Genomic DNA, 12,542 nt, shown 5'->3' on the forward strand with positions numbered 1-12,542 from the left:
TTTCAGAGCTCTCTCTTTCCTGACAGGAAAGTGATCTGAAGCAAGTGCACACTGCAGTGCAGATCCCATTGGTGTATCCCAGCCCCATATTCCCACAGCAGTGGAAATCCTCAATAGATGTGATTTCTGAACACTTATGAGCAATTCCTCTGCCACAAAAGGCTTTTGCTTTTGTCTCTGTAATACAAGACAAAAAAGTAAAGCCCCTCTCACGCAAGCAGCTGCTGGACAGGTTTAGGGTGGTGCTGGGGTCAGAAGCACAGAAAATGAGCCTTCATCTGTGGTGCCTGGCTCTGACAGCCAAGAGAGCTCTGAGTTTCACATAACACCATGGAGACAGCTTTTAAAGTAGAGAAACTGGGAATGTGGGTGTGTAGGTTAAATAGAGTTTTCTTAAGTCACTGGGTGAGAAAGTTAGAGTTTAAGGTTTAAGGTGTTTTAGAAAGTAAGAGACAAGATGGAGGATTTAGGGCATTGTCCCTTTCTCCTTCCTTCTTCATCTTCTTCTGAGGGTTTTTAGGTAATAATGAGTGATTGGACAAAGAAATCTGCAGTGCAGCACACAGGAGTCATTGGGTCACTAAGAAAAATAACTTACTTGGCATTTGTTAATTGGACAAAGAGACACATAAAGGAATTTGAAGTTCTTCGTTAGCCACTTTGCACCTCTCTATCTTAGTCTATGCAGCTCCCTGTACTCTGTATATATGTAATATAGATAAGGAAAGAATAAACAACCAAGCTTGAACAGGAGAAAACAGCCTCTGTCTCGTAACTCAGTCCTGGGAAAAAGAACCCAGCCACCAGTTTCACACCCCGACAGGGTGCCTCATCCTGCCCAGCCTCAGAGGTTGTGCCTGGGCCCGGAGGGAGGGCAGGGGCTGAGCTGCACCAACAGCAGCAAGCTCTGCCCCTGGGCAGTGCTGGGGCTGCAAAAAGGGCCAGTCAGCACATCACAGAATCCCCAGATTGTTTGGTTTTGGAGGAACCTTAAAGCTCCTCTTACTGCACCCCTGGCCATGGGCAGGGACACCTTCCACTGTCCCAGTCTGCCCCAAGGCCTGTCCAGCCTGGCCTGGAACACTTCCAAGGATGGAAGAGGAATGTCAGTGGAGGATGAAGCATCTGATACAGCCCTGCACACCCTGCCTGCTCCTCAGTGAGGAGGCCCCGGCACCCTGAGCCACTGTGACACAGCCTTGGGCCATCTGCTTGCTGAAGTTCTGTGCTGAACGTGTTCATCTCTGATGTGTTAATGAGAGGAGCAGGAATTTGTATCCCTGGTTTTAAACCCTGCTAATTTAGCAAACATTATCCTAAGCATTATCCCAGGTGGGATCAGCCAGCGCGGTGCTGCAGCCTCTGGGAAGCAGGGGAAGGTGATTTGGCAAAGAGCAGTTTGCTCAGCCTTAAAGTACTTTGTTCTGCTCAATCTGCTCCAGCAGCACTGAGCAAAGGACACAGGAACAGTCAGGAGTGCAGTTCAGCCCCTGTGAACCTGTTCAGGCACTGGAGTGACCCAGAGCTCACATGGGGAAGGAGATTAATGAGGGGAAGGAAGGCCAGTGCTCTGGAGAAGATCCAGACTAATCATCTCAGACATCAGAACTCCAAAATCATCTGTGTCCACAGAGATATCCACAGCCCTGGAAGTATCAGAGGCCAGGTAAGATGGGCTTGAAGCAGCCTTGGATACTGGAAGGTGTTGCTGCCACGGCAGGGGTGGAACTGGATGAGTTTAAAGTCTCTTCCAACCCAAACCATTCTGGGATTCTGTAATAAATGTGAATTCTACAATGGCAGCAAGGGGTTGAACAGTTTAGCAGCTGTTTCTAATCCTTGGTAGGATTTTGGGATGGGATTTTTCACTCTGGGCTGAAATGAAAGTTGGCAATTGAAGTGCAGCACGGTGTGATGGGGTGAACAGCTCAGTGTCACCAGAGCCAGCCAGGAGAATTAATTAAAGCCAGGAGAATGAAACCCAGGGCATTAAGAGAAAGAAAATCCAAGCAAGCCTGAGCAGAGTCAGACACAGGAGCTGCAAATGCCAAGTGCCAGCCCATCCACAAAGGCCAGCAGAACCAGCCAAAGATGGTCTGGGGGAGCTGGGAGTGCTGGGACACAGCCAGGCAGCATCTGGCAAAGAGAAAAAAAAAGCCCCTTCAAGAGCTCCTCACCGTTCCTCTGCTGGCTGCAGGGGAGGCAGAGAGAGGCACTCGGGCACCCAGGACAACCAGAGCACCCAGAGCACCCAGGGCATTCAGGGCACAAAGAGCACCCAGAACAACCAGAGCACTCGTCACTCAGAGCACTCAGAGCACCCACAGAGCGCTGCAGAGCTGGGGCTGGACCTGCAGTGGTTCAGGTGTAACTCACCTGTTCCACCATGCAGGGAGCAGAGCAGCAGTGAGTGCAGCTGTTCTCTGTTTTAGGGGAACAGAAGCTCCAGTGAAGCTCACTGAAGCTTTTCCTAGAACACAGCTCTCATCAAGGAGCCTCTGTGACACTCAGCCACCACAGGCACTTAAGGAATAAACAAAGAGGATGAGAAAAATTTGGGTTTGTTATGAGCCTGAAGGGAGCTACTGGTAGGGAACAGACCTGCCTGGATCAGAACCTTCACCTGGGGTTTGGGAGTTCAGACACCCCCAGGCTTGGAGGCATTCCAGGTTCCCAGAGCTCTCCCTCACTGGCTGCAGAGAAATTATTCCAAGGGAATTTTAGCTGAGGTGCAAACTCACTCCCCTTCCTTCTCTCAGGTCTGTGCTCAGCTGGGCACTGCAGGAGCTGCAGCCATTCCACGAGTCCAAAACCTGCCAGACAAGTCCCTGCAGAGCTGGGACTTGCTGGGCCACAGCCCAAGATCTGCAGAGCTCAGTTCTGCCTCTGCCTTCCCAAGCAGGAAATTCAGGACACTGCTCCAAAAATGGGATTTACCAGTGGTGGGGAGCAGTGCAGCCACCGAACTGCAGCCCCAGGCTGAGGGAACAAACAGAATTCCAGGTCTGCAGCTTTTTCATTGCATGCAAAAGGTCCAGAGACCTCCAAACTCTCATGTTTCATGTAGCAAAGGACAAGGGACAGTCAGGTGTAGATAAATATGACAAATAATTTTCTGCAGCCTCAGCTGGGCTCACCTGTGCTCCTGCAGCCTAAATTTCACCCCACTTCCACACTGCAGGTGTTGTCAGGAAAAGTCTTTTGACAGGCATGAATCCATATCTGATGATGTGCAAGAAAGAAACTCAAATTGAAAGAATGATTTTTCTAATTTAATAGAAATAACCAACCAAAATGAGTTCCAAACAATGCTTTAAACTGAGCTAATACAACTTCTACAGCACATTCCAGAGCACTTAACAAGAAATATTTACAGGCAGCTAAAGTATTAAATAACCAGGGAAAGAAAATTTCCTGTTTTTTAATTACACACCAGCAAAAGAACACAAGAACAGAACAATTAGAAATGATAACTTTAAAAAAAAAGTAAAATAGGATGATTCAGATAATACAATATCACAGAAACAGCACTTGGGTTTTTTTGAAGAATCATATTAAAAGATGAGGCCAATTTATTATGTGCAAAATGAGCCAGCTCTAGTACTGGAAGCAGGAAATAATTGAAGAACCAAAGAATGCCATGATTTAACCCTGCCAGGAGAATGTTTACATGTAAAACAAGCTTAGCACTGCACAAATCTGTATAGGATTATTTACATCTCCCCTGGTGTTCTGAGCCTAAAAATCCCCCACTGCAGGTGAGCACAGATGTGCCAGGGGAGCTCGCTCCAGACTGAATCCTGCCAAAATCCAGCTTGCAAAATATTCCAGTACCTCTCTTTGTAGAAATCCCATAAATTCTAAAGCCAGCAGCCTCGAGCTGTGATTTCACTCAACAGAAAAGGCCCAAACTGCATTTTGTACATTTTATAGTCCACTTATAATAAAGATTCCCAAATTAACTGCAATTTTGGAAAGCTGATTCGATCCTGACACATTAGAAAGCACAGAAAAAAGGATCCCCATAAGCCAAGTGGAAGTAGATGGAAGAGTTACTGCACACATGCTTTGAGAGACAAAACAAATCACCACACCCAAAGGTACAATCCATATGTGCCATCTGTGTAACTGTGGCATGCACATTTTTATTTTAAAAAAAGTACCTCCATTATTTGCTCAGCTACTTCTTAAAAAAATATGGAACTTTCCCCAGTTTTTTAAAATAGAATGCCACAATCTATATTGTCAGGAGCTGCTGCACACTTTGTTTTTAGAAGCTAGGCTTGGTGATTTACATACAAACTTCCCTATAAATTCATTATCCAAAGGAAAGGATTCCTGTCATGCTGACAGGCAGCTGATAAAGCAGTTTTATTGCTTTTTTTTCAGAGGAAGAGAGTGAGAAAAACAAGAAGCCAACTGGGAAATGCCAATTCCCAGTACACCACACACACAGCTTCAAAATACTGTTGCAATAACCTAAAGTTTTCCTGGTAAGCCAAAATCAGGTGAAAAAAACCAAAATTTGGGCTCACTTTAAGGACTTTTCCAGTAGCTTGAAATGTTTGATACAGATAGAGTGTCACAGTGAAATGTCAGATCCCACACAGAGGAACAACCTCTCCACACTTAACTGAGCATTTCTGTTTGCAGAAATTGGGAAAAGCCCCTATTTTAGGATAATAACTCTGCCTTACTGTGCTCTAGGTCATTTAATTCCAGGGCACAGCTAAATAAAAGGCCTGAGCCCATTTAGCTGTTGAATTCCCACTCATCACCAGGAATTCCATGGCAGGACATGCTGAGGTCATGGAGCAGCTCACACTGGGAATTCTGCACTCTCATTTCAAAAGCAAATTGCCTTTTCCTTCTTTGGATTAACTTAAAATTTCAGGGGCAACAAAAAGTTCTCAGCCAAAATGGAGACACAAATTTTTGGGGGTATTTTAAGTGAGAGCAGAGCTGCACGAAGTGCCAGATTCCTCCTGCCACCCCTCGGGATCAGAGTTTTACAGGAATTCCTGATGTCAGCTGTGCCCAGGTAAAATCCTCACACATTGCACACGAGGTGCCCAGAGAATTAGTGGCTCATTAATACAAACCCAGTAATTTGCTCCTGAATGAGCTCCAAAGAGCTCCAAAAAATTGTTTCCACTGAACAAACACTTTCCAGTTCTGTGATGAACACCCAGACTACAAGATCAGAGATTAGCAGAGTTTATCTACCCTTTGAAATAATTTCAAATAGAACTTTGCTGCTTTCCAAACAATCACTGAATTACTGCTTTGGGAATTCAAAAACAAAGGGGAAGATGAAGAAGAGAATGTTTTGTTTTCTTGTATAAAAGAAACACTTGAGATTTCTTGCACACATTCAAAATTCCACATATTCCTACTGAGCACTGGGGAACGGATGGGAGGAGCAGTTCTGGAGGCTCAGTGGGGTCTGTGCAAGGGAAGAAGTTGGCCTCAGCAGGGTCCAGCCCAGCTCACTCCTGGTATGCAGAAGATGCTGAGCATGAGCTGGACAAGTTCTGCACCTGGAGTGAAGAGTTGGAGAGGCTATCTCAAAGGAAAGGCTGTCCCAAAACACTGGGAACTGCTCTGGGGTCTGGGTGCGGAGCAGGGGGTCCTGTTCCTGCAGCAGGGGGGGGCATGAGCCTCCCTGGAGGGTTTGGGGTGAGTCCTTCCCACTGAGCTGCGATCCCCTGAGCTCCATCTGGGATCCCCTGAGCTCTGCTGGGATCCCCCCCATGCCCATCCCATGCTCTAGCTCATCCCCAAGGATCTGCAGGATCCAATCCCCACCTGCTACCCAGGGAACAGCTCAACAGGCGAGGCCTGAAGGTACCAACAGTGCCATAAAAACAGGAGCCCCGAGTGAAGAGAGTTCACAGAATCTTATTTTCATGATAATTTTAATAATATTCCTTTTGCAAAATGAAGCTGAGAAACTAGAAATGCATAAATAGGCAATACACAGAGCCATGAAATGATCCCTTGTCACTACCAGTGTCCTATTCACATGTCAGCCTTTCCACAGGCAAAGTTGTTGCTCTTTGTCAACTGAATGTGTTGAAGTGGAATTCATTTTCCTTTCACATACAAACTGGCAAAAAATAAACTTAAAACAGCACTGTTAATGTCTGAGAAATTAAAAAAAAGAAAAAGCCAACCAGTTTGGAGTTTGAAGTGTAACATTTGAGTAAAGAAGTGAGCTGGAAGTTACAAACATCTTCAGTCCCCTCATTTATTGCAAGAGGGAGAATCCCAAGGTACACAGACCTGGTTCTTATAAAAGAAACCAAATCTGCAGTGATTTGCATAAAAACTGCTGAGAGCATTTCTCAATTTGAAATTGTGCTAAAACAGTTCTCTTTACCAGGATGGTAAAGCGTGTACAGTGTCACAGGAATTGCTATGCTGAGTACACCAAACCCCCAGGGATCTCTCCCAGAATTGCTGGATCCACACAAATTGGCAAATTGAGATTCTGCCATCTCGACTTCATTGATTACATGAATCCTTCAACTTCCTTTAACAAGATCAATATGAAGGCCAGAAATTCTATTTATTTCTAGTACTGACTTGTGTCAGTAAAGAAAACAACTCCTCGAGCTGTAACTCCTTGTGATTCCATGATTTCTAACCTGGAATGCTGGGATGGAACAGTGCAAGGGAAGACACTGCAGAGGTGCCTCAGGGGGTAGAGGGAACTGGGCAATTGTTCTGTTCTCACTCTTTGAGCAGAAACCACTCAAGGCCAAACCCTGTGCAAGTGCTTTGTTCAATGGATGGACAGGCAACCCAAACTCAGACTGATTCCAATCTTCCTGCACATTTCCCTCACAAGCTGCTTCTGAAGAAAGTTCTGAGAAGTACTCTAAGAAAAATAAGACAGAACCTCAAAATGAATGCAATGTTAGAAATAGCATATATTACAAATCTTTTCTTGATAGGAACAATCAATAAGAATACATATTAGCTTAAAAACAGTTCAGCAAATGTTGCTGACCTGCAAGAAATCTCAATTCACTATTTACAAATAAGACAAAGTGAATACAGGAAATTTTACACATTTGGTAGTTAATACGTTATTGTTTGCCGAGTGGTCTATTAGAAACTGATATTTAGGAAGACTGGAAAAACACCCCAACCAGTTATTACCTCTTCAGTCTATATTTTAAGTACAGAAAACTAGAGAATGAATACTGGAGAGAACATTCTGCCTCGTCAGGGGGTCAGGGATAGATGACAACGCTGAGACTTCTGCCATGGATGCCATTAAAATGTTCTGGGTACAGGACTTTAATGAATACACCTTGTCCTACTGAAAGGGATTGGAACCACCAGCTTAGCCTTTCATCTGCCAAAACCTCACACTCCTGCACTTGCCCATTCAGAACAGTTTAATGATATTTCTTTCTTTTTCCTTTCGCTCTACATAAAATGGAGTAAAGAAAGCAAAATGGCAACAGTTGGATCAACACAGAAGATCAGTTATTCACAATCCTGCTTCAGTGAGATGATCAAAGCAATGACCAACACACACTTGGGTGGACACAGAGGGGATTTCAGGAGCTCTGCTCACAGTTTACACTGCAGTGTAATACAAGATACAGTCACTGAGTGGGTCCAGTCCTGCAGATCATGTCACTACACAGTCTTATCTGTGCATGGAACATCTCCTACCAAATCTGCTTCCCTTCAACATTCCTCCACCTCTGTCTGTGAGACCAGGATGAGTGTGTCCTCTCCATCAGGAAAAGAAAGAATATAGCAAGAAATTGAGGGAAAAAAAAAATACAAACCACCAAAAATTTACAATACAGGTTTTTTTTCCCCTTTTGATGCGAATGTTTTTCTGTACAAGTGTTGTTTGTTATCTAATACTGTTTAAAAAGCTACCAGCTTCTTCAAGATGGCCACTGTAGGCATGATAATATTCCAGAAACACTTAAATAACAGTTTTTACAATAAATTTTAGGTCCATATCATTAGATTACTTTATATGCACTGGTCTCTCATCTGATTTTAGGCGTTTTCTACGTGGTTGTATAAAATCTTCATCGGAGTCCTCAGTTATTTCACCATCATCCTCTTCCTGCTCAAATTCAGGCAAAGGCTGGAAGGTCCTGTCTGAGTAGATCTCTGTAAGTTTATCTTCAAAGTACAATGCAACTGCCTTCCCTGCCTGTGCTACTTCTGAATCAGCCTGTGGATGAAAGAAGACAGGAATATTCACCTGTTGGAAATGCACATCCCTTCACCAAGTGTGCATGGTCTGAAACGCTTACCTTCAAATTAATCTCTTGTGTTTCTGCATAAACTTGAACAACTTTCATCATCTAAAAAGGATACCAGAGTCAAAAAAAATGAAATTATAATCCTTTCTAAAGTTACGAGATTGCATAGGATTGGATGACTAAAGTCAGCCATAACAACAACACAGTTTGTTATGGTTTGTTAGCTTTAGTTCCCAAACTTAAGCAGCAGGTTTAAAACAGTCTTAGGTGGTAAATAAACCTTCAACAGAACACACAACTTTTGTACAAGTGGCTCCCTGCCGTTTGTTACTCATCACTGCTTTCTTCAGGATAAATTGGAGTTGCCTGGACATGTTTGTGGGAAAGTCTCCTTTGGAGGGAAGAGCTCCAGGAGATCGCTTTCCTGGGGATTACCCCACTTGGATTTCTGCTTTGGAAAAGCATTTGGCTTAGAGGCACTCGACATGATGCTGCTGTGAGAGGTCAGAGTGACTCAACTTTTGCCATGAGCCAGGCAAGCTGAAACACGTTTTATTTCTTTTTTTAAAAAATAAGAAAAAAATCACCACATCCCTCAGTCTTTCCTCCCTTGTTCTACTCTGGTCTCTAAGAGCTGCAGCATGCTTTCCTCTACAGTGGATGCTTCATTAATTCCCTTGATTGAGAAGTTCACATAATTACCTCATGAACTTCCCTTAATGCAGGGACATGAAGGAGTCGGGGCTGTCAAAGTCCCAAATGCTTCTGAGCAGCTCCAGCACCACATCACCGACCCTGATTTTATCTAGTTCAGTTTTAATTGTAGCTTTGTGCAGTTCCTTCAGTTTCCTTCCGCACAGGACCAGAAATGCAGCCCAAAAACTGCAAGTTCAGGTTACATTTTAAGAAATAAGAAATATTGGCTGCATTTCTAAGGTCAGAAGAAAGCCATTCCCTGTCATGCCTTTTGTCATCCTTGCTTTAAAGCATTTCAAAGACCAGGAACCCTCTTAGCTCCTTACTCGGTTTCAGCACAGTATCACCTTTTTTTTTGATATTTAGATAATTTTTTCCATTGCTCCACAAACAGTAACATTCAGGTCATTTACCTCCCCAAGTCGCATTTCAAGTGTACGGGATATCAGATGGGATCATTGTAGAATTAGTAAAAAATATGACCCCATACCCAAGTTATCCACTGAAAACTGATTTTTGTGAGAGCCCAGCTACCAAGGAGTTCAAGCAGGAAGGTTAAAAGCCATAACTGCCACAAAGCTTTGTTGGATTCAGCCTGTGTGAGGAACTAAAACCAGAATAACTTCAAAAAGACAGATTTCTCCTCAGTAGAGGAAATTTCTCAACAGATTCCACCATGTTCCACAAGGGTAAAACAATTACCTGGGCAGCTTGAGACACTTTTAAGTACTCTTGGTTGTCTTTATGGCACTTCCTGAGAACTTCTGCAATCAATCTGATGCACAGTAACCAGGTCACCCTGCTCTTCACTCACAGACACCACTGAATGCATTTTACAAGTTCCCTCTGCTCTCCCAATTTAGCTAAAAATGAGAAGTAATTCTGCAATTGCCTTGAGTTTTGTTTGGTTTTTAAGTGTCTGATTCAGCATCTGCTCCAAAAGCAGAAGTTACAGCTGAAAGCAGAGCCGTTCCTGGGAGAAGCTGCACAACCAGGTTGAAATAAATCTTCATCTAAAATTACAAATGGTGTTTAGATTGGAAGTTAACATACTTCATTAAACCTTTCACAGTTCTTGAAGATCAACCGGACATCAGCCACGAAGTCCTCTGGGGTCTGGTAGTGTTGGGAATGCTTCTTCTGCAGTTTCTTCTTCACCGTGGATAAATCCATTGGTTTCTTTATGATTTTATAGTAGTTTGGTATCTGTAAAAACCCAACAGTGATTTATCACTGAATGGCTATAGACTTCACAGCTGAATTTCTACACTGAAGGTATCAATCCCTTAATCTCATCACATACTTCAGGTATGTTCAGCAAAGCAGAGAAATTTCCTTTCCTCAAACTGTTTAAAAAGTTATTTGTAAGAATATGGTGTGACAGGACAAGAACGATTTGCTTTAAATTGAAGGAGGGTAGATTTAGATTGGATACTGGGGAGAAATTCTTCCCTGTCAGGGTGGGGATGCCCTGCACAGGTGCCCAGAGAAGCTGTGGCTGCCCCTGGATCCCTGGAAGTGCCCAAGGCCAGGTTTGACGGGGCTTGGAGCAGCCTGGGACAGTGGAAGGTGTCCCTGTCCATGGCAGGGGTGGCACTGGATGAGCTTTAAGGTCCTTTCCAACCCAAACCATTCAGGGATTCTTTCTAACCTTCAGTGTCTCTCATGGCACAGCAAAGCTTTGCATTACAGTTACTCCTCTTACAGCTGAAAACACAAGAGGCAAAGCAGCTTCTTCCCTCCTCTCATTCAAAAGTTTGTCCGAAAAGAAACAAAAAGCTCTCCTAAAGCATTTTGAGTTTCATGGGTATCCTGAGACATCTTGTTCCAATTCAATAACTGCTAATTGGAATTATTTTTAAATATCTTTTTTTGACACTGGGAGTGAAGCATCTGCCTGGAGCAGCTCCAGAATCAGATGCTCTCCCTCTCAGACCCATGAAATGCTGGATGACTGCCAGAACTTTTAGACTCATCAAGGGAGACAAGCTCCTGTGAAAGCAGTCAGTTACTTCCCAAATTCAACTCCAGACTCTCAGGGTTATACCAAATATAAACCACAAGCTGTTTTGCAGGAGACTCACCGAGGCTGGGACTGGCTCTTGGAACTCAATGCTCAGCTCGTGGCAGTACAGGTAAAGCAGGAGGCGTTCACATTTCTTATAAAGAAATAAACAGGGTCAGATTAATATTCTTAATTAAACCCTGTCCCAGAAATTCATACCACTTTACTTTAAATAGGTTTGTACTTTAACAGCTTAGTACTAGAAAATTATAATGCAACCCCCTCAACTTAATTAAAAAAAGGTAAAGTTCTTGGGAGGGCAGAGTTGAGAGGCAGAACCCCATTTACTGTTCACAAATTTCCTCTGTTTTATCCCTCCTAACCAAAAGCCTAGAGCTGAAGTCAAGCATGGAGAGACATGCTAATATACTGCAAATTAAAAAATTAAATACCAACTACAACCACTTTTACTGCTTTTTTCCAAAAACAACCACATGTAAGAGAAAGGGACTGAGCTGCAGACTTCTCTCTTCCCCACAAGACAAAATTGAACAATCTGAAAGCAGAGCCAGAGTGTTTCTATAAATTCCCCTGTTGAAATATTTTTCCTTGCTTTGCTTGTAATTCCTTTGGAGGAATTTGATTTGATAATGCTCTTAACACTACACAGTGTTAAAAATAAAAATAGAGCTAAAACTTAAAACTAATTTTGATTGTCAAGGTCACTGAAATTCCCCAAGAATACACCTGAATACTCCCTCTCACAGAACACCCATCAACACACCAAGCTCACACAAATATTTTATGAGGGTGACACCAATGCTAAATGCAAAGGACTTTTCATTAAGTGCATGTTAAATGATGCATTTAAATACAGAATTTGTGTTAATGCTAAATTTTAGCTCCTAAGTGATTACAGTCCCAATGAACCAGGGCACCAACACCTGGAGATGTGGTCACAGCAGGAAAAATCTCATTAATCATCTCGAATTGTTTTGCAAAGCCATAACCACATTTAACTTGCTTCAGCCAAAAGAAAACCATCTCCAGTCAGTGTGGGTTAGCTGATGTAAGAAAGCACTTTTTCCTGGGAAGCAAATTCCTGCAAGTTGGAGACCCACCCTTTGGTCCACAGGACTCAGGCCTTGTGCTGTCTTCCCCTTCTTGCTGTGCTGGGAATTGTCACAATCATACTCCACTTCAGGTTTGCTCAGGTCTCTGCAGAATGTACATATCCACTCTCCACTAAAGAGAAAAACACAATTATTCCAGACATCCAGGGATAAATTCTCATCAGTGATGACTATAAGTAGTTTTTATTCACTCTTAAAGATTCACATTCTACTGCAGTAAAAACTTGGATACCCAAAGCTAAAGAATGACCCTTAATGCTCACAAGAATTCTCTCAGTCAAGGCCATTTTTCCTGCCCTCTTATGATACCTTAATATCTCATAACACCTTTCTCACCTTGCCTTAAAATTAATTTCACACAAGAGAATCGCATTGGGAGACCTTACACAAACTACAGATGAACACAACAGGATTCTGTTATCAGATAAACACAGATCAGCTACACACAAACAACTTAGGCAA

At 43.2% G+C, this 12,542-nt stretch overlaps 1 protein-coding gene across 1 annotated transcript in view; it reads right to left on the reverse strand.

The window, feature by feature from the left end:
- Positions 1-5,902: 5,902 nt before the first annotated feature.
- TRIM33 (tripartite motif containing 33) overlaps positions 5,903-12,542 on the reverse strand; it is a 36,674-nt gene continuing 30,034 nt past the window's right edge. The window contains exons 16-20 of the mRNA XM_058855827.1: positions 12,069-12,192; positions 11,027-11,101; positions 9,996-10,148; positions 8,298-8,348; positions 5,903-8,215 (exon numbers count right to left, since the gene is read on the reverse strand). Of these exons, the coding sequence (XP_058711810.1) occupies positions 8,003-8,215; positions 8,298-8,348; positions 9,996-10,148; positions 11,027-11,101; positions 12,069-12,192 (616 nt within the window). The 3' untranslated portion in view covers positions 5,903-8,002. The remainder of the gene's footprint in view (positions 8,216-8,297; positions 8,349-9,995; positions 10,149-11,026; positions 11,102-12,068; positions 12,193-12,542) is intronic.

The sequence above is a fragment of the Poecile atricapillus genome, chromosome 23 (genome assembly GCF_030490865.1).
Source record: "Poecile atricapillus isolate bPoeAtr1 chromosome 23, bPoeAtr1.hap1, whole genome shotgun sequence".
NCBI classification, from domain to species: domain Eukaryota; kingdom Metazoa; phylum Chordata; class Aves; order Passeriformes; family Paridae; genus Poecile; species Poecile atricapillus.